At 41.5% G+C, this 22,842-nt stretch overlaps 1 protein-coding gene across 9 annotated transcripts in view; it reads right to left on the bottom strand.

Moving 5' to 3' along the window:
• The window catches only part of LOC138763907 (BTB/POZ domain-containing protein 19-like), a 143,947-nt gene extending 122,368 nt beyond the window's left edge, over nt 1-21,579 (bottom strand). For 2 of the 9 annotated variants that reach the window (XM_069938879.1, XM_069938873.1), the window contains exons 1-3: nt 21,372-21,569; nt 10,518-10,743; nt 4,668-4,721 (exon numbers count right to left, since the gene is read on the bottom strand). In XM_069938879.1, coding sequence (XP_069794980.1) covers nt 4,668-4,721; nt 10,518-10,743; nt 21,372-21,463 — 372 coding nt within the window. In that variant the 5' untranslated portion in view covers nt 21,464-21,569. Of the gene's footprint in view, nt 1-4,667; nt 4,722-10,517; nt 10,744-20,961; nt 21,324-21,371 lie in introns of those variants that run through there. The other 7 variants (XR_011357887.1, XR_011357886.1, XM_069938877.1 and 4 more) reach the window with 7 other exon arrangements.
• Nucleotides 21,580-22,842: the final 1,263 nt, after the last annotated feature.

Genomic DNA, 22,842 nt, shown 5'->3' on the forward strand with positions numbered 1-22,842 from the left:
TGAAATTGCTTCCAGAAGCAGGTCCTGGCCTGCAGGATGCACATATGAAGCATCAAATCACGGCAAAGATCAATATTATTAATAAACACTTTACAGCAGAAATTAATCATGTACTTCCCAAGACATTTTTATGAATGCACATAAAACAAATTGAAAAAAATCCTATAAGTTACTAAGAAGATCACAGTGTATGATGGAAGATTAATCCATGCCCATTGCTTTAAATCCAGACTGCACTGTAACTATGAGCTGCCTGCTCACTAATGTGTTGCAGTTTGTAGCCAGCACCAAAGGCACCGATCACTGGGACACCATTTCAGCAGAAGCCCCAATTTCATGAGTGGAAAACTAGTCAACTCCGTTTAAAGTCGAGTCGTTTAAAAGTGGAGACATTTCATGGCTGCAGAACCTGTTAGCAGCTACATTACAAGTCATGTTGGCACCTAAGCTCTACATTTTACAACTCTGCATATTTGCAGGGATGTCCTGACACAAAATATCCTCAATACTAACATCCAGATGCCAATTTAAAATGCAGATGCTAACACGAGATGCAATTCTGAGGCTAGTTTCTAACTGGCGTTTGTGTGCATGTTCACAGGGCACATATAAAGCCTCGAACCAAGGGAGGAGTTTAATAAAAATTTCTTGTGTCAGATCATCAGAGAATAAGAACTAATACAGGTTCGGTTACAGAGGTCTTTGATAAAGAGAGGGATGGTTCGGCTGTGAGAACAATTGATCTATTATCTTTTGCTAAGCCAGCCCGAAAGTCAATTTTACAATCATTACAGGAAGAATGTGGAAGCAATGAGAGGGTGCAGAGGAGATTTACAAGGATAATGCCTGGATTGGAGAACGTATCTTATGAGGCAAGGTTAACAGGGCTAGGGCTCTTCTTGAAGAATGAGAGGTGACTTAGAGGTCTACAGGATTATGAGAGGTATATAGGCCCTGAACACCCCAGTGTAAAGCCGCATAATCTCCCCCCTCCCCACTGCAGCTAAATACATAATCACCTGGATGCAGCAGAAGCGCCTCCGAGGCGCTGCGCTCCGCCAGTGCACATGAATGTGCAGCCGCTTACAGCGGCTGCCTGGGGGCGGGCTGAATACTACATCAGCCAGCAACTTGACTCCCTGCTGCCTGACAGATCCCTTCCCCCCTGCCTGACAGCCCCAGCCCCCACCCCGTAGCCTTTCAGCCCCCGTCCCACTGGGGAGGGGAGGCCGGCAGGGGATGTCGGGGCAGGGGTGGCCGTCAGGGCAGGAGCAGCCGGTGGGGCAGGGGCAGCCAATGGGGGACACTGGGAGGGCGGCGGGTGCAGGCTGTCACAGCGCGGCTGGCCGCTCCTGCATCAGGGCCACTTTCTGCATAGGTTGTTGCATAACAATGGCTGTCTTCCCTACCCATAAACCCACTCACAGCTGGAACTGTTGAGGGAAACACAGAGCAGTTCCACTTGCTTGGGGGATTATGGGTAGGGAAGACGGCCATTACTATATGGGTGGTGCTGCGGCACCAGTCGCCCCCTCCTCATCAGATCCGGAGGCGCTCCAAGGTGCCTCTGGATATGAATAGGCCCTTTCTGGTGGACCAGGCAACGCTGCAAGTAACCTTTTAGGGCTGCCACCTGAAAGGTGAGTCCTCAAGTTAAGATCTGCTCCTGCCGCCACCTTCAAGACAGAGGGTCCACCTGAAAGGGCCTATAGACAGAGTGGACAGTAAACATCTTTTTCCTGCAGCGAGCGTACCAAACACCAGAGAATATTTGTTCGAGGTAAGGAAAGAAAAGTGTAGGGCAGATGTCAGGGGTAAGTTGGGGCACTTGGAATTCAGTGCCAGGGGTGGTGATGGGCGCTGGTACAATAGGGAGATCTGAAAAACAGGCACATGAATGTAAGGTAGGGAAGGTTTAGTTTGTTGAGTAGGTTTCTAATGGTTGGCACAACATTGTGGGCCGAAGGGCCTGTTCTGCACTGTAATGTTCTACATTCTATGTAAGACTTAAACAGGACTTTGCACAAAGCTGAAGCCTATTGTTTACTAAACTGATAGCCAACTCCATATGATACTATTACTCTAGTCCACACATGTCAAACTCAGGCCCGCGGGCCAAATTTGGCCCGTGATATAATTATATTTGGCCCGCAAGATCATATCAAATATGTATTAGAGCTGGCCCGCTGGCCGCCGCGCCAGTATAGCAGATGCACAGCTAATACTACAAATCCCAGAATGCTTTGCAAATGCGTTGGCACCGGCCCGTCAGCCCGCTAATCACCCCCACCTCCTCTCTTTACTTTCATTGGCATCTGCGACCTGTCGCCCAACTCACATGTAATAAACCCCTTACGAAAAATGGCCAAACGAAAGACAGAGAACAGGACCTTTCAAGACAGGTGGGAGGGAAACTCTGACCCCAGAGTTTGATGAACTTGCATCTAAGAAAAGATGTCAAGTATCTGGTTTAGACCCAGGTGCATCAGAGTAAATCACAGTGTAGCAAGCTAAGCTTGGATTCATATTTTCTTTGTTTCACTTTGGACTGTTCATCGTTGAAAGATTGGATTTTAATTGAAGCAAGTTGTTATTTTTTTGACTTGTTGGCTTGTGAAAAAAAATACATTTAAAAGGAGCTTAAAGGCTTATTGAATATTTTATTTCTCATTTGTTAATGCTTCTTCTGGAAAGAGTTTAACCAAAACTATTATTAAACATTTATTTTAATAAGAAAAAGTTTAACATTACACATGTTGAAAGAAGAGAAAACATGCAGATGTTGAAAATTTTCAATAAATATTTAGTTTGGCCCACGACTTAGTCCAAGTTTTTAATTTTGGCCCTCTGTGAATTGGAGTTTAACACCTCTGATCTAAATGATACTATAATATTACTATACTGTTTAAATCTCAATATCGGAAGAAAGAGACACCAGCCATTGTTAGCAGCTCAGACTTCTTTATGCAAGGTCAGGCTGGCAGAAATACAAGTGGTCATAAGGGCTAGCAATCTATCACACCAATTCTTTTACCAGACAAGTGGCAGGATAGATAAAAGAATTGCATTTTACCAGACAAGTGGCTTCCATCAGCTGAAAACCTTTTATTGGCTTTTTACTTGGCTCAGATGCAGATGGCTCACCAGACCCTCAAAGGATTAAAAGCATCAACTGCCATCAGGCACTAACTAGTACAGCAAGCTGTCAAGTTGAGAAAGTGGAATCCTCTCCATTGATATCAAGTATCTTAAAAATGGTATATTTAATGGTATTCTACCACATGGGAAATTTGCAATTGACATGATGACAAATGGTTACTCGACTTGGTGCTTCCTGCCAAGAGAATGTTGTGTACTAGAATAGAAAATGTAAGTTAATTACAGTATTCAACTATGGACAGTACACGGTGACCATTGCAATATCTCAATCTCCAATCTGCATAAAGGTTCATGACCATGATCCAAGACTGGAACTCTAACTGCAGCAAGGAATGCATTTTAATGAGGGGATCTTCACTGAACAGCAACAAACATCTCATTCACTTTTATTTACCGACATTCAGGTCGGCATATTGCTCTCTCTATATCTGCCTGTCCACAGCCTTCATCCAAGATTCTTTCGCCATCCCCACCCTCTTGTGACAGAACTCATTCTTAACCTCAACAATTTTTCTCATCTTCGACAAATCAAAGATGTGACCACGGTGACTCGCATGACTCCCAGCTAAACCCACTTTTTTGTTGGCCATTTGGAACAGTCCTTGTTCTAAACGTACTCTGGCATTTTCCCCCCCCCCACACCCCCCCCCCAACTCTTTCTCTGCTACATCAACAATTGCATTGGTGCTACTTCCTAAATTCATTGCTAAAACATTTTGTGGAAGTTCTTTTACCTTCTTCTTTCCAATATTAGATGTGCATACTTAAAGGTGTGCTAGTAAATTTGAAGATTGAACATACATCTTTGTAGAGCAAAACAGAGTTAACATGGGAGATCAATGATCAGAGCACGATCTTCATTATTAATATTTTAAATTGCTGCATAATTTTAATAGCCTCTTAAAGTTCCTTATAATCTCCATTCCAGCTAAAACATTTGATTAAAAGTGAAGCCAATATAAAGGGTCCCTTCAGCCCATTGAAATATTGCAGGAGGAATAGCGATCAATTATCAAAACAAACTATGGCTGATAAATAACTAATAGCTGCACATTCTGCAGAAAATATTTATTTTATAATAAATTTTATAGTCCTAACATTTCATTCAAATTAAATTTGTGATGCGCTACCTCAGTCTTTAATTCACTGAGAAAATGCATGTAATCAAATATTCGTTTTCATTTATGTGGAGGTATTTATTGAGGAAAATTTGCATTGAAAATGAGAACACCCAAAATACATGCAACAAAACAAATGCTGAAACTTACATATATCCACAGGGTTGCAAAATAACCAGATAGCACTTTTTCTTCCTCGAGCCTATCTCGTGTTCAAATTTCATAATGTACATAGTATTTTGTAATTTGAAAGTGGCATTGTGCAAAAATTGGTGAATCACTGCCCATCCCAATGAATTCTGTTGAGATACAATCTGAACATCCGATGTCTACTTATCTATCTACTGCACTAGGCTACATTATCTGGGCTTTACTTATCAGAAATCTTACCTTCTGGAGATCATCCAGCCCATACTCCACTGCTGATGTCAATACATCCAAGGCCTGATCAATTTAAACAAAATGAAAAGGATAAAATAAAACAAATTGATACACATCATTTCCATTCTTTAGTCCTGAATGTATCCAAAGTGATATGAAGCAACTAGCATTTTCAGAATAGTTTCTAGTCTATTAAATTATTTTTCTCATTTTATTGCGAAAGCTGAAACTGAAATATATAAACTTTCCTAAAATCAAAACATCATCCCATTCAAGTATTGCTTGGTAATTGCCTTCTGGACCATTCTGCTGAGAAGCTGTTTCTTGCACTGGGCTGCGATGGAACCTGAGGAGGAGGGGCAAAAGAATCAAAACATGGGAAGAAATTTTAAAGTATTCGTACTATGTACAGCTGTGCAACTCTGGCTGGAAGGGTTAATCTGGCTCCCTGGCACTCCCAACATTATGTCGATACCCACCGTAGCACCAAGAGGCTATTGCCATCTTTCGGATAAGATGTTAAACTAAGGTCCATTTACTTTAAGGCAAGCAGGCAAGTTATCCATTGAGTCCAACTTTTTCCAGATAGAAGGCCTGTATCACAGAGGTCACTAATGTTCATCATCTATCTTGAAAATATGAATGAGAGTATACCTCATATTCTCAAGTAAAAGTCAATCTCATGTAAAAGTCGACTCCTATTTTTGGCCAAATTATCTGGAATTTTCCATATATCTTGTGTAAAAGTCGACCCTCATCTTTCACATTTGCTCCAGCCCTGTGTGCATTTGAGCTCCCAAAGCCTCGAAAAAGGACTCTCTCCTGGGTCCAGGCCGCTCACCGAATGGAAGTCCCGACACCTCTGACGACGCAGGTACTTACCGCAGTCCTCATCTTCCCCGTGATAGGACGTGTATTTGATGCGTAGACTCTGTATTATTATTTTAATTGATTGTTTTTTTTATTCATTCAGAGACTCCTGATACTGATATATTTTGGATTCTAGTGTGAATTTCAGCCCTTCAAAAGTAGTATCCATGTAATAGTCTATTCCATAAATTTAACATTAAAAAGTGATTGATAAAATTAGACTTTTACATGAATATATATGGTAGTTGGATGGTTTATAAATTTATGGATGACACTAAATTGGAGGTAAAGTAGACATAGGCAACAGTTACTGAATGTTACAACAGAACATAGATTAACTGAGAAAATGGGGAAAACAATGGCAGATGGAATTTAATTCAGACAAGTAATGTGTTGCATTTTGGTAGTTAGACTAGGGAAGGATGTACACAATACATGGCATGGCCTTGGAAAGTGATGCAGAACAGAGAGACCTCAGAATACAAGTACAGATTCTCATGAAAGTGGCAGGGTAGAAAATAAGGCATTCGGCATACTTCCCTTCATCAGTCAGGGCTTTAAGTACAGGAGTTGAGGCATCATGATACATCTCCACAAGATGTTGTTAAGACAGCATTTGGACCATTGTCTGCAGTTCTGGTTGCCCAAAGATTAAGCAGGAAAGGGTGCAGGAAAGGCTCACAGGATGTTTCAGGGACTGGAGAATTTGAGTTACATGGAAACTGCTCCAGGACAAAAACAAACTCCAGCCTATCCAGACTTCCCATAGAATAAGTTAAGGGTAAGGGGGAAAAACTTTAGGAGAAATGTTAGAGGATGCTTCCTCACTCAGAGAGTGGTGGCAGAAAGGAATGATCTTTCAGAGGAGTTAGTTGCGGCAGGGTCATTTCTGTCATTTAAGAGAAGGTTGGATGTGTACATGGATATGAGGGGGTTGGAGGGTTATGGGCAGAGAGTGGGAGGGGGGGAACTAGTGGAGTTGTTCAAGTGAACCGGTGTGGACTTGAAGGGCCGATATGGCCTGTTTCCGCACTGTAAACTGTTATATGGTTATATGCTTAACTCAGTCTCCGAAACCTTGTATATAAAATCATGTGGGGCAAATGGTCACAATCCTATTTCCATGGTAGGGTAGTCTTAAATGAGGGGCTGTGGATTTAAGGTGAAAGGAGAAAGATTTCATTGGGATCTGTGTGGCAACTTTTTCACTCAGAGGGTGGTGGATCTGGAGAACGAATTGTATAGGAGGTGGTAGAGAAGAGTACTAGAATGTTTAAACAACATTTGAGTAAGTTCATGGATAGGAATGGTTTAGAGGTATATGGGGAAATGCAGGTAAATGGGATTAGCTTAGATAGTGAGTTTGGTCAGCATGAAGGTTTGCTCAAAGGGCCTGTTTCCTTGCTGAATAACTATGATATCTCCCTCAATCAATATCATGGAACAGCAGATCATTAAGTTGTTATCACATTGACTTTTCTAAAAGTCTGCTGCATTTCAAAAGTGACTACTGGTCAAAAGCACTTCATGAGTTGTAAAGCACTAGGGATGTCCAGCTCATTATTTTCTGTTTTTTCATTAGCCAATTAAATATCCCTCTATTTCAAAGACCTATAGCAAATTTGATCAACTATTTTGAAGCAATTAATTATCCCAAGGCAGCTCACTGCTTTAATCCTATATGTCTTCAACTTTCACTTGTGTTGACTACATGTATTAAATTCCACTTTGGATCGTGATTTGTATTTTGAAAAATAATGCTTTTTTCTTTCTGGTATATTAACTAAGATTTCAAAAGATAATTATAAAAACATTTACCTCTAGCTCCCCCGAGTAACTCACTTGGTACAGAGAGCATTTGGTTGAACAGACACTTCTAAAAGACACTCAATCAAAGAATAGAAATAACATGCTACTCTGATTTTCTATCTCTTAACCACTTACCCCTCAGTTTAAAAGTATGAATATTGGTCAAGAATTATTTTGGGCTTCAATGCTATGGTCCTGAACATAGAGAATTTCAGTCAATATCTAAATTCACAAAGGCCTCAAGCAAGGCTCGAGTGAATGAAACCACATACCAATGTGACTCATTGAGAGGGGGAAAATGTTATTAAACTAAATTTTAATCATGGTAAAAAATGTAATCAAGGGAACAAGATGTGCTGGGTGTCCATGAAGCAACTGTTTAGGTCTGGCAATCAGGCTCCTCAGCTAAAATAACAGTGCTTGTTCCCACTGCAATATTCTTGTACATAAAGAGATGCAAATTTGTCAACATGGTTCCTGTATGTGAGCAGACATCATCATCTCCAATATAACTAAGAAATCTCTGGCAAGGAATAATATTTTGGTCAACTCTAAGTCTAAGTAGTGGAGCAACTAGTAGCAACAATTCAAATTGTGTTGAATTGTGTTCACTTCAATCAGCGAAGATGTTTCAATTCATGAATGCTGATCCTAGCGTGTGTAGAACTAAAGAACTTTAAAATTAATTGTTGGTTTGGAATCAGGAATAATTTTTAAAAAAGTGTTCTAAAGTGGTTGGATGTTCCTGGCGAGAAAAATCAAGCATGCACAACCATTTTGAAAATATGAATCGACTGCAAGTTAACTGAAAATATATTACTTTAGGGATAAAACTATTCATTGGTTTTTAAAGAATTGCCAAAAAAACAAAGCATCTCAGCTGATGCTTTTGATAGGTTCACAGTCCAAATAGTCTATGGACCAATTTTAGATTGCTAAAGTTATAACATATTGACAACTGCCTGACACTGGGGTCAATACTTCTACTCCTAAGGCAGTTGTTCAGACTTGAGCGCAAGTTACTCCATCCCACTTTAGAGATGTCTGATATGTCCCAAGTGGAATACATTCTGTCACTGGTAGATCAGAAGGTGCCCGACAAGGTGGAGCTATCTTCCACTGGGCTTTTCAGTGACTCTGAATGTTCAGTGTCATTTTGAGTTTTCATAGGGCAAACTCCAACTTAGGGCAACTCCCGTGATATAAAGAAACAGATGGGCAGTGGTTAATAAATAAGAGATTGCACACAGAATCAAGACCATCTCACTTTAAAAACTTTCAGCTCGATTCCTTAAACTATACGTAATTTTTCTAAAGGCAGGCAATTTTGCATCTCATTATGCCATCGACTTAATAACCACTTCTCTATCGTCTTTCCATGATAATCGCTGTACATTTCTTTGCATTTGCAGTTGCAATACTTAAATTTTTTTCTTGGTATTTGTCCAATTTCAATTTTATATCCTTTTTATAAATATCTCCAAGTAAAAATAATCTTGGATCCTTTGGTATCTTTACCTTCATAATTTGCCCTAATAATAAAAGCAGTTCATTCCAAATCGAGTTCAAAATGTCTATAGTATTTGGAAACCTTATATGGATTTTATGGATAATTTTCTGTCCACCTCTTCTATCTTATCTACTTCTCTTAATTAGTAATTTTACTAACAATTAATGATTGTCTATGCTAATATTATTGTATATTAAATGGTGGGATTGTACTCCCTGGAGTTTAGAAGATTGAGAGGGGATCTCATGGAGACATATAAAATTCTGGCAGGACTAGACAGAATGGATGCAGATGGGATGTTTCCAATGACGGGAAAATCCAGAACCCGGGGCCATGGTTTGAGGATAATAGGCAAACCATTTAGGACCAAGATGAGGAGGAATTTCTATACCCAGAGGGTGGTGAATCTGTGGAATTAATGGCCACAGAGGGCAGTAGAGGCAGGTTCATTAAATATGTTTAAGAGGGAATTAGATATATTTCTTCAGTATAAGGGTATTAAAGGTTACGGAGAGAAGGCGGGGACGGGGCACTGAACTTTAAGATCACCCATGATCTCGTTGAATGGCAGAGCAGGCTCGAAGGGTCGAATGACCTACTCCTGCTCCTATCTTCTATGTTTCTATGTTTCTTTTCTTACTTTTGGGTGGGGGGGGGGGGGATGAGGAGAAAATATATAAAAGGGCTTTTTTGTATCATTGGCTTTGGAAATTTGATTAATTTTTTATTCATTTTTTTCCTGTAACGATGCAAACAATTACATTTTTTTTAAAAAGACCATCTCACTGAGAGACAAGAACTGGAGAGTGTTTTAAAAGCAGAGAGGCTGCAAGGAGAACATTCAGTATCTCCTCAGTATGACTGTCCTTGACACAAGTATCCTCAAATCCAAACTTGTTCAAGCCCCACCAACATTCCTGGCCAATAAAAAATTGCTCCCTGAAATGAACTTCTGCTTTGGAAATCAGGATATAGCAACCCAAATGCCAGTTCAGGATTAAACAGATTAGATCAGACTCAACCTGTGCGTGGACCCATTTTAATAAAAGCACAAAAAAAGGAGCCCAAAATGTTTTTTTGACATTTGCCAAGGCCAGAAGGAAGAAAGTTTCCCCAGGCCCAGAAATGAAACATAAGAAGTTCCTTCCAAAGCTCTTCTTCCCCAACCCAGACTATAGCTCTTTGCACCCATCTAAATGCCTCCCTTCGAAAATCCAAATTCAGTGAGCAGCATCAGCTGACCTTGTTACCTTACAGTCTATAAGCCCTATTTAAAGAAGGCAAAAGTACTGATGGAATTAACATCGACTTCTCCGGTTTCCGTTAAACTCCACCCCCTTCCCCTCAGTTTTCTCTCTCTCCTTTTCCCTCTATTTCCTCACACCCAGCCAAAATCAATTCTTTCCTCTTATCATATCCAATAAACACCTTTCGACTGTTGTTCTAGACTCCTGCCATTCCTTAGTCTTTATTCAGATGCTGTTCTGGTTTTTTTTGCTTATACCTTGAAGAAGGCCTCAGGCCTGAAACATTGGTAATATACTGTATCTTTACCTCCTATGGACGCTGCAAGAACAGCTGAGATCCTCCAACATTTCTATGTGTTTTTTACTGATAATAGCTCCACACTTCATTCATACACCTATTAAGCCCAGAAAGTCAGTACTTACCATTTTGTTACTCAGCATCACACAATTTGTGTAGAGAAACTCAATCACAGCCAGGAAAACATCTGGCTGCACATCTGAAAGAACAAATGGAATGTCAACTTCTTTTGCATCACATGACAGAGGTTGCTGGGCGAACATGGTGCTAAATGCCTCACAGCGATACGCTAAGATGCAGCGATGAGCATGAACCACTTTCCTCTCCTTTCCAACAATGAACTGTACATCACTGGTTGAAACAAAACAGAAAAAAAAACACAAATTAGCCACAGCACACACACTCATAATGACACGAAAAACAACTTATAGTTACAAAACATCTTCAACACAGCAAAGTGAGTAATGGAGCTGTACAGTATATAAGTAGGCTCTTTGGCCCAACTTGTCTATCAGAATCAGAATTTATTGGCATGAACAAGTCACAAAATTCAGTGTTTTACTGCAGCATCCTAGTGTCAACATCTAACAACATTACTATAAATAAAAAAATTAAAAATAATAGTGCACAAAAAGAATAAGGCAGTGTCTTTGATTCCTTGATTATTCAGGAATCTGATGGCAGTGGGAAAGAAGGTGTCCTTGTGCCGTTGAGTGCTCGTCTTTAGGCTCCTGTAAAGGTCCCGCGGCCCCACGGAGATTGCCGATTCTACTGATTCTGAGGTCTGCCAGCGATCTTAGGACATCCATATTATCGGGTGAGTTTGATTTTATGTTTCCGGGTTTGTGCTTGAGTTCTAGTAGTTCTGAATGAGAATATTTGACAAGTCGCATCAGAGCTTCATGCAAAGAGTTGCCGCTGTAAGGCCATCTTGTCAAGACTACGTTGCCCAAGTTGCCTGTTTGAGCTTCTTCCATTTGCTAACTCTTGGCCATACTTCTCTAATCCTTTCCTATCCATACACCTGTCCAAATATATTTTAAACATCTAACTTGTATCCATCTCTACAACTTCCTCTAACAGCCCGGTACTGAGCCCGGAACTGTTCACAATATGCATTAATGATCTAGAAAAGGGAACTGTGTGTAATGTATCTAAGTTTTCTGATGACACTAAATTGAGTGGAAAAGCAAATTGTGCAGAGGATACGATGAGTCTGCAGGGAGATATAGATGGGTTAAGTGAGTGGGCAAGGATCTGGGCTTGCAACAATGTTGTTAAATGTGAGGTTATTCACTTTGAAAGGAAAATTGGAAGATCAGATGAATACTTAAATGGCAAGCAAATGCAGAATGCTGCCGTGTGGAAGGACTTGGGAGTGCTTGTACATGGATCGCAAAATGTTGGTTTGCGGGTGCAGCAGGCTATCAGGAAGGCAAATGGAATTTTGGCCTTCATTGATAAGGGATTGAGTTTAGGAGCAGGGAGGTTATGCTGCAACTGTACAAGGTACTGGGTGCAGTTCTGGTCTCCTTTCTTGAGGAAAGATATAATGGCCTTGGAGGCAGTGCAGGGAAGGTTCACTAGATTGATTCCAGAGATGAGGGGGTTAGCCTATGAGGAGAGATTGAATTGCCTAGGGCTGTACTTGCTGGGATTTAAAAGAATGAGAGGAGACCTTATAGAGACTTAAAATTATAAAAGGAATAGATAAGATAGAGATAGGTACCTTTTTTTCCACTGGTAGATGAGATGAGAACTAGGGCTATAGGCTCAAGATTCACGGTAGCAGATTTAGGACGGAGACGAGGAGGAACTGCTTTTTCAAGATTCAAGATTCAATTCATTGTCATGTAACAAAAACAGTGCAATATTACATGGAATTTGTTGTGAGTCTACGGAATTCTCTGCCCATGGAAGCAGTGGAGGCTACCTCGGTAAACATGGTTAAGACAAGATTGGATAGATGTTTGCATAGTAGGGGAATTAAGGGAGTTGGGAAAAGGCAGGTAGCTGGAGATGAGCCTATTATCAGAGCAGCCATGATTAATAAAATGGCAGAGCAGGCTCAATGGGCCAAATGGCCTGCTCCTGCTCCTATTCTGATGTTACGTTCATTTCTGGTAGCATCCTCCTGAACCAAAACAATTCAGCATTGTTCAGGAAGAGAGTTTGGCAGCAAGTCAAACAAGAAAAATTAGGGCGAGGAACATCCTAGAGGAAAAAATAAAAATGAAGAGGTTTAGAGAAAGAGGTCCAGTACCAGAGTGTGAGTAGAGGAAAGCATGGATGCTAATAATGCAACAATTAAATTTTGGAGGCCAGAATTCCCACAATGTAAATACCTCAGATATTAAAAGGACAAAATAATGAATACTGAAGAATATAAAATTCCTCCTATTAAAATATAACACCACAATTGTCACTCTCTGGTTCATACTACATCAATGTACTTTGTGGTGCTATACTTTATGGAAGAAATTTAGCAGAGAATAACTATGCTTTTTACATGCAACAAGGAATAAGATTACTGTGTGGGAATAACAACAATTTCTTTCTCATGAACCCTCCCCGTTAGGTTGGCTGTTCGCTCTGCAGTTATCAGTGAGCATGTGTTGTTGAGGAATTCATTCTTCATACTTGAGTCCACCCACACAATGAATGTGGGAGGTATTACAAGCAAACCCAATCCAAACCGCATGCACATAGTTGCAAGTACTAACAGCAGAGGTTGCTAAGTAAATATCGGGAGCAAATTGTTTCTCCCTCTAATTGCAAGACACCAAGTTAAAAAGTTAATCTTAGCATCATTCTGGGCGATGGTCCCAAAAATATGTCTTTAAAGGTCGAGCATTTTATGCTGCCAATCTCCCTTTTTCCTGGACAGCTAATCCCATGAAGCTCCCAACCTCAGTGCTCAAACTTCCCATTTCACAATTGCATCCCAGGCGCCAACAATATTTCCATACATTCTACTGCCCTGCTAATTGGCAGGAATCTTAACGATGGAGAATGAACTAAAAAAAAACATTTTCTTTTGAAACATTGCTGCAAACGGCAAATATAAATCTTCAACCAGCTATTGGTTACCTCTGCTCATGCCACTTTTTTTTCTGAGCAGGGTCATTTGCTGTCAATGCTGTTGTTGCAAGGTACCTTGGGATATCTAACCACTGTTGGCTTCATGGAGCAATCCATGCTGCAAGCCTACACAAGCAAGGCTCCTCAACTCTTCCTCCACTCATGCACCCATGATGAGCTTCTCAACTTTATTCACTTTGCAGACTTTCACCCCAACCTCAAATTCATTTGGTTTATCTCTGGCAACCCTCCCCTCTTTCTTGATCTCTCTGTTTCCATCTTGGGAGACAAACTTTCTAGATATTTTCTACAAATATACCACCTCCCACAATAATTTTGATGACAATTCTCCTCATCCAGTCCCCTGTAAGGAATTCTCTCAATTCTTTCATTTCTGTTACATCTGATCCAAAGTTGAGCTCTTCCATTCCAGATCATTCTTCTTCAAAAAAGACATGTCTTCCTTTCTACTACCATCAACTCTTCTATTTCCTGCACATCTGCCCTGGCCCCCTCTGCCCCTAGATACAAAAGGAATCCCCTTGTCCTGACCAACCATCCCATCAGACTCTGCATCCAACATATTATTCCCTGTAATTTCCATCATCTACAAGATCCCACCACCATATACATCTTCCTCTCTCCGCTTTCCATGGGGAACGTTCCCTCCATGACTCCCTTGTCTACTCATCTCTTCCCACTAATAGCCCCATCGGTACCTTCCCCTATGACATGCACCTGAACCTCCTCCTTCACCACCATTTGGGGCTGCAAACAGTCCTTCTAAGTGAAGCAACACTTTACTTGTAAATCTGCGGGAGCCAATGACTGCATTCCATGCTCCCGTTGCAGCCTTCTCTATAATTGAAAAGTCTGGACCCAGACTGGGAGATCGCTTCGCTGAGAACCTCTGCTCTGTCCACGTCAATGGCAGGGGGTCTTGGGGTGGCCAACCAGTTTAACTCTGCACCCCAATCCTGCGCCAACATGTCTGTCCATGGCTTCATGCACTGCCAAACCAAGGCCACGCGTAGACTGGAGGAGTAACACCTAATGCATCTTCAACCAGATGGCATTAACATTGGTTTCTGGTTGACCACTCCCTGTTCTCCCTCTCCTCCCTATCCCTCTGACTCCTTTCCTCCAGCTCTCCACTGCCTTCCCTCTCCATTCTATAGCCCCTCCTCCTATTTTCTCCTGTGCCCTCCCTCCCCTATCTACCTGTTACCTCCTGCCTGTGGGCTTGCCCCTGCCCCTTCCCCCACCATTTTATTCAGGCACCTGCCTACATTTTGCTCATATCTCAAGTCCGAAACTTTGGTCATGTATCTTTACCTTTGCTATATAAAGTATGCTGTTTGACCTGCTAAGTTTCTACAGCATAATGTTTTTACTTTTCACTTAAACTTATTGTTGTTGTCAGTGAATCCCACAACTTTATTTTTATTCTTGTTTCGGGATCTGGGCATTATTGGTAGAAGCTTTTATTACCCATGCCTAATGGCAATGAGCCATGTTCTTGAACCACTGCAGGCATTTCATTTAAGGTGGGGAATAAATTATATTCACAGCTTTCAAGATTCACAGCTGCTTCAGGAACGTATTGCATAAAAATAAATTAAGGGGTAATACTGAACCAAATAAAATCACTCACTCAAAATATGAGCTGGGTGGGGGGTGGGGTCACATTTTGAATCATTTATGTCATACTACATGGCACCATAATCAAGTACAGAAAGATCAAAATGTGTTGAATCTTGTCCACACAACCTTTCAACATAAGCCACAGTATTGTGATTTCAACTTGGGAAGATTCCTCTAAAAATTTGCAAGTTTGATCATATCAAATGGAGGTCATTCAAAGGAAAATTAAATTTATACCAGACAGATGACGCTCCCAACAACAAATCAGCTGCCATTCGATTAGGAATGAAGAGTATAAATGTTGCAAGGGACCTTACGCATGATGAGGACAGGAGTAAATGTGGTTATTGTAAATTGAGATGTGAAGTCGGGAAGCTAATAGAATTCTGAAGCAATTTTGGATGGTGCAGTCTTAAAAAACATCCACTAATACAACTGCAACAGTTCTGCTTCCCAAATGGGGATAGTGCCGGAGGATTGGCGCATTGCGCATGTGGTTCCCTTATTTAAAAAGGGTTCAAGGAGGAAGCCTGGCAACTATTGGCCTGTAAGTTTGACGTCTGTGGTAGGTAAATTAATGGAGAAAATTCTTAGAGATAGTACTTATAAACATCTGGATAGACAGGGTCTGATCAGGAGCACTCAACATGGATTTGTGGGAGGAAGGTCATGTTTGACCAATCTGATTGAATTTTTTGAAGAGGTGACTAGGAATGTGGATGAGGGTAGCGCAGTGGATGTTGTCTATATGGACTTCAGTAAGGCCTTCGATAAGGTACCACATGAAAGGTTAGTTAGGAAGGTGCAGTCTTTAGGTATCAATTTTGAGATAGTCAAATGGATTGAACATTGGCTGAAAGGGAGAGGCCAGAGAGTGGTAGTGGATAATTGTCTGTCAGGTTGGAGGCCGGTGACCAGTGGTGTGCCTCAAGGATCTGTCTTGGGCCCATTGTTGTTCGTTATATACATTAATGATCTAGATGATGGGGTGGTGAATTGGATTAGTAAATATGCAGACGATACTAAGATAGGTGGAATAGTGGATAAAGAAGAAGGTTTTCAAGGATTGCAGAGGGATTTGGGCTGCTTAGAAAAGTGGGCTGAAAAATGGCAGATGGAATTTAATGCTGATAAGTGTGAGGTGCTTCATTTTGGTAAGAAGAATCAAAATAGGACATACGTGGTAAATGGGAGAGCATTGAGGAATACAGAAGAGCAGAAAGATTTAGGAGTAACGGTACATCGTTCCCTGAAGGTAGAAACTCACGTGAATAGGGTGGTGAAGAAGGCTTTTAGTATGCTGGCCTTTATCAATCATTGCATGGAATATAGGAGTTGGGAGGTGATGTTGAGATTGTATAAGACGTTGGTGCGGCCTAATTTGGAGTTCTGTGTGCAGTTCTGGTCACCTAATTATACGAAGGATATAAACAGAGTGGAGAGAGTGCAGAGAAGGTTTACCAGAATGTTACCTGGGTTTAAGCATCTAGAGTATAGGGAGAGATTGGACAGATTAGGTCTTTATTCTTTGGAGCGTAGAAGGTTGAGAGGGGATTTGATAGAAGTATTTAAGATTATGAAAGGGATAGACAGAGTGGATGTGGATGGACTATTTCCGTTAAGAGGAGGAAAGATTAAAACAAGAGGACATGAGTTAAGAATTAAGGGGCAGAGGTTTAGAGGTAACATGAGGGGGAACTTCTTTACTCAGAGAGTGGTAGCCGTGTGGAATGAGCTTCCGGGAGAAATAGTGGCGGCGGTTCAATTGTATTATTTAAGAAAAGGTTGGACAGGTCTATGGATGAGAAGAAGATGGAGGGTTATGGGCATTGTGCAGGGAGGTGGGACTAGAAAGGGGTGTTTGGTTCGGTGCGGACTAGAAGGGCCTAATGGCCTGTTTCCGTGCTGTAATTGTTATGTTATGTTATGTTATGTTAAATGATCTGCACCTTCCTGTAACTTGCCTCTTTTCCTAGTTTTCAAACTTTCGTCACATGTCCCCTCACCAATTGGACTCCACTCTATTCTTGCAATTCCCCTCAGGCCGACCCATGTCCATCATATCATTTTTTTTCTCCTGACTGGAAAGCGTGCCCAGAACTTCCTGAAATAGAAGTTGATGATGACTTCATCACATTGATTGATTGGCAACATCACTGGAAATGTAATGAGAAATAATATGCAGTTGACAACCGGGAGCCATTAGAAGCAGAATATCTCACTGCTGAAGAAGGGCTCGTCCAAAATGTCAACCTTTTATTTCCTACAGATGCCTGCATGGTCTGCATTTCTCCAGCACTTTTCTATACTGCACAAGGCACCAGCATCGGCAGATTTTCTTGATTCCTCCCAAATGAGTAACCTTTATCCAGAAATTTTCCCTTCTGACAGAAATGTGCTGTTTTAACTGTGAAGGACACTCAATCATTTATTCAATTTAATGTTGTCAGATAATAATCACAGGTGATGAAAGCAAATCCCCTCTAACACAGCAGGCAATTGACTTGAAAGTCAAGGGTGCCATATTATTCAATCCTGACTTGCTAAATTTGCACAGATGGTTATCCCAGACGACTGCCAGCACATTCAAAGTATCTGATCATAACACCCTCTCCATCCTTCATCTTCGTCATAACCACAGATTAATCCAGCTCTTTTTATAAAATATACCCATGGTTCATTGACAGAACATAAAAGTCCTTTTGATTGGAAACTATTTCACAAATGTACCCGGTGGAAATTTAATTTCCCTTCTTGTTTAATGCTTGCCAAATATTCCAATGCTATTTACTTCTGGACTATTTTTAGACTGTAATACACTAAAACAAATAATAAGCCTGGAAAGAGCAGCATATAATTTTTCAGTGAATTTCTCCCTTCTAGCCAGATGATTCAATTATAATATTTAAACAGGAAAGCTTAGAAATAAAACTGCAAGATCTATGAGGTTACATTATAGTTCACATTCCCTAGTTGTGTGAGAAATACGCAGTGTTAACACTTCCATCGCACCCTGCAGCGAGTTGTCAATCTCCGCTCTGTGGATTTGTCACAGAAAAAATACAGCAGCTTAGTTACAAGTAATGACTGCTTCTCCTTACAAAGGACTGGTACTACAGTTCTTTCAGTCTGTGGCTTCAAAAGGTGCCTTATAAATACAAATTCTTCCATGGGTAGGGTCCCACAAACATGACATCAATCTCTCCGGTCAGGAGAGATTTCTGGAACAACAACAAGCCGTCACATGTTTCCCATTATATATAATGTAAATCCATAAATTGTCACTCTCCTGCAGCATACAGTATTATAATATTCATTGTGCTTTACTTCCAAATAATCTTGTTAATATCTGAAAATTCTGTGTTGGTCATTAATTTTTCAGTGTGGCACCATTTTCTATCAGCAATAGAGACTTAACAGCTATATTAAGAGCACTGGAACGTATAAATTGTTGGGCCAGGAACATATTTTGTTCAAATATGCCATTAGAACTTCCTTTGGTAGTTTTAAAACAAAACTGAAGTCACTAATCAGCAAATTATGCAATTATATAATTGGCAGAATATTTTGCAATGGTGAAAAGCATTCCTAATTAGATTTCAGACTTATTGTCAGGGTATCTACATAACATTACATACAACCCTGAGATTCTTTTTCTGTGGGCGAGGCAGAATTACCACTTATTGGTAGTGCAAAAAGAAACTGTACATAGCATATACATGTAAACAAATAAAGAACTATAAACAGATAATAAATGTAAACAAACTGACTGTGCAATACAAAGAGAATTTTTTTTAAAAATCAATGAAGTCCTTAAATGAGTCCCTGATTGAGTTTGTTGTCGAGGAGTCTGATGGTGGAGGGGTAGCACCTGTTTCTGAATCTGGTGGTACGAGACTTGTGGCACATATACCTCTTTCATGATGGCAGCAGCATTATACCAGGGTACTTCAATAACATCTCTGGCTGATATTTCAGTGGGCGAACATTGCACCCTTGGAGATGCTACCATGCCTTATGTTAAACACAGTCCAAAGCATTTAATTAAGAGCAAAAGAATCAGGGAAAGGATGGGGACTATTATGGACCAAAGTATCAATCAGTGTCTCGACCTGAAAGATGTGGGTGAGGTTTAAATAGATACTTTTCATCTGTAGTCAACATAGAAGTGGAATAATGAAGAATTCACAGAGGAGGAAGATGGAATTCTGGAGAAAATTATCAGCAAAAATAAGGAGGTATTTGATCTCTTGACAGGCTTAAAGTTGGCTATGTACCCATAGCCTGATAAGGTGAATCCCAGATGGCGGTAAGAGGAAAGAGATGGCTGGAACCCTGACATGAATGTTCAAATCTTCTCCAGCCAGAGATGAGTTGGCAGATACCAGAGAACAACAAATGCAGTGCATTTGTTCAAATTGGTCAGCAGACGTAAACCAGAGGTAATTTATAGGCTAGGGTTCTGCCAATGCTGGGGAAGCTATTGAAAAATATTGAGAACAACGTTAATTTGCACTTGAAGAGGTAACTTGGCAGATTGGATCTGAAATTGACTTCATGCAATGGTTGAAAGTTATTTTGTGATTGAAAGCCTGTGACCAGTGACATACCACATGGATCACTACATATTTGCATTAACATTCATGAGATATGAAAAATGATTAGTGAGGCCACAATCATATGCAGATTGGTGGTCTTGTTGATAGGAGGATTGTCCTTGGTTACTCAATTGGCAAAATGGAAAGATGGAATGAAATCCTGAAAAATATAAAGTGATGCATTTTCACGAAACTAGTAAGGACAAATCGTACAAAATGAATACCAGAAACAGAAGAAGTATAGAGAAAAAGGGAGTGCAGAGGAACATTTATTTTCTTTTAAATGGAGAAGCTTTGTGGTTGAGGCTTATTTAGGAAACAAAATTATGATGTATATGTTTAGGTTAGATAATAAGTAAATATTCCCTTTAGCAGAGGTGTCTACAGAAAAAGGCATAGACATTTGCTAAAGGGCACAACCGACTTAGCAAAAAAAAATTGCCCTGAGGGTGGATGAAACCTGCAATGCATTGGGGATGGTAGAGCAAGTGCATGACATTTAATTATCTACATGAGGGCTTGCAATGAGCAAAAGGCTATGGGCTGAGTTCTGGGATATGGCATGAGAGAGGGAGTTGATGGCCGGCAAGGATATAGGAGGCTGATGATCCTATTTCGAGGCTGCATGACTCTACAGACCATGCCTGTTCTTTCAGGTGTTATGTCGTGGATCGTCCATGTGTTTGACATCAGACACAAAAAACAAGCGCTCGACTCTTTTCTCCCTCACAGTAAATATTCTGCCGTCATAATCCAGCCCTAAGGTCCTCTGGCCCACCCTGCCAGGCACCACCGCGAACGGGGCGGCACGGTGAGCAGAGTGGACAGGGCAACACTGTCGCGGCGCCGGTGACCGGGTTCGAATCCAGCGCCGTCTGCAAGAAGTTTGCACGCTCTCCCGGGTTTGCGCGAGTGTCCTCCGGGATGCTCGAAAGGTACCAGAGTTATCGCAATTGGGGCGGCATGGGCTCACGGGCCATAATACATTCCCTTTTCCCTGCATGAAGACCATCCCAACCCACCCCCCCTTTCCTGGATCTGGGCCAGCAAGGTTCTTCTGTATATTAAAGCCTATTGATCCCTCAGACTGATAGTTGAAAAGTACTTCACCATGGTTAAGGATCATCTGAGAGGGGGGGGGGGGTGTAAAAAGCAGAACTTCATGAATGCAGCCCCAAGGCTGCAAAAATCAAGGTCTTTGACGTCATTGAGGTGCGGCTCAAGTGCGAGTGGGCAGGCTTCTTACCTCATTTAAGCGATTCTCCTTTCATGTTTTTTTTTTGTTGCTAGTCTGTAGTTCTGGGCCTCATCGTGTGCGTGCATGCATTTGCAAGGAAGCCCGGTGGCGTGAGGCGAGCTGCTGGGAAAGGCCCCGGGCCACACATGGCGCCTTGAACGAACTCCAGGGGAAGGAAGTGGCCTCTCCCTGCATCTCCTTTGCTGCACTTCGCTGCCCCTTGATTGTTCCAAACGTCGAATTGCTCGTTCCTTGCATTAACACCGTCGCCCATTTCATTGCGGCAGCAGCGCAGGAATCCCCGCGGCCCTTTGCAGGCGAGGGAGGGCGGGAAGAGCAGTCAGCGCGCGGCCTCCTCCAGTCCCCGAGCTTTCCTGCCCCCCCCCCCCCCCCGGCCCCCGCCGCGCGCTGGCTCTCACCTGAACTCGCGCTCGTTGATCATTTTCCTCATGTCGGCAGCGAAAGAGGTGAGGTTTCCCCACAGGCAAGCGGGCTGCGGCGGGCCCGACATGTCGCCGGGGGCGGGAAAACGGAGGTGAGGCAGAAAAAAGTTGGGAGGAAACTAAAGAGAGCCAACTTTTACCACAGCTCAAACTTTCCTATTACGTGCAGAATTTGCATTTGAAATTGGAGCAGTGGGAGAATGCTGCTCCACCGTGCACCCAAGTCTCTGGAGGAGATGCTTAACCCCTTCCCCTGTATAAATGCTTATTATTTCTGACTAAAGAAGGCGACCTTCCTTCGACGACACTTTTAGGAAGACCACTGACAGGTTACTTACAACGTGCAATATTCAGGGACTGCATGGATGGGTTCTCCCTTCGTGGCCAAGTCTTATTGGGGTGGGGTGGGGGGGGGGGGGAGATAGACCGACAGTGGAAAGACGGAATTAATTCACTTGGAAAGACGTCGCTGCGTGGGACGGATGCTTTGACCAGTTTGCCGAGGCCACCGCGGTTGTCGGCAGAATCACAAACGGCCACGAGGGAGTGTGCCGGAGGGAGATCGATCAGTTCGTCGAATGGTGTAATGGCGGCAGCCTTGCATTCGATGTCAGTAAATGATTGTGGACTTCAGGAGGAAGTCGGGGGATCATGACACAGTCCTCATCGAGGGCTCAGTAGTGGAGAGTCACGAACTTCCATTCCTGGGTGTTGACGTCTCCGAGGATCTGTCCTCGAGCTTCCATGTTTTTTTTTATTTTTTATTTTTCACACTATGAACCATATTGACCAAGATACACATAAACATTTCCCTCTTGAATATTGACTGTGATTTTCTTCCCTCCCCACCCACTCAACGTTCAACATATATGATACATTAAACCCATTAAACAATGTCATCACACAATGAAAATAAACAAGAAATTTGTGTCTTCTCCTTTTACATACTGAGTCAGTTCATTTCGTCTTCTTCTCCTTCTGTCATTTTAGCCGGTGGAGGTCCGCGGTAGGACTTCTCTATTGTGTTCCATGTACGGTTCCCAAATTTGTTCGAATACCGTGATGTTATTTCTTAAATTATATGTTATTTTTTCCAATGGAATGCATTTATTCATTTCTATGTACCATTCCTGGATTCTCAGGCTATCTTCTAATTTCCAGGTTGACATAACACATTTTTTTGCTACAGCTAAGGCGATCATAATAAATCTTTTTTGTGCTCCATCCAAATCGAGTCCAAGTTCTTTACTTCTTATATCACTTAGAAGAAAGATCTCTGGATTTTTTGGTTTGTTGCTTTTTGTGATTTTATTTAATACCTGGTTTAGATCTTCCCAAAATTTTTCCACTTTCTCACATGCCCAAATTGCATGTACTGTTGTTCCTGTTTCCTTCTTACAGCAAAAACATCTGTCTGATACTGTTGGGTCCCATTTATTTAACTTTT

The sequence above is a fragment of the Narcine bancroftii genome, chromosome 5 (assembly GCF_036971445.1).
Source record: "Narcine bancroftii isolate sNarBan1 chromosome 5, sNarBan1.hap1, whole genome shotgun sequence".
In the NCBI taxonomy this organism is placed as follows: domain Eukaryota; kingdom Metazoa; phylum Chordata; class Chondrichthyes; order Torpediniformes; family Narcinidae; genus Narcine; species Narcine bancroftii.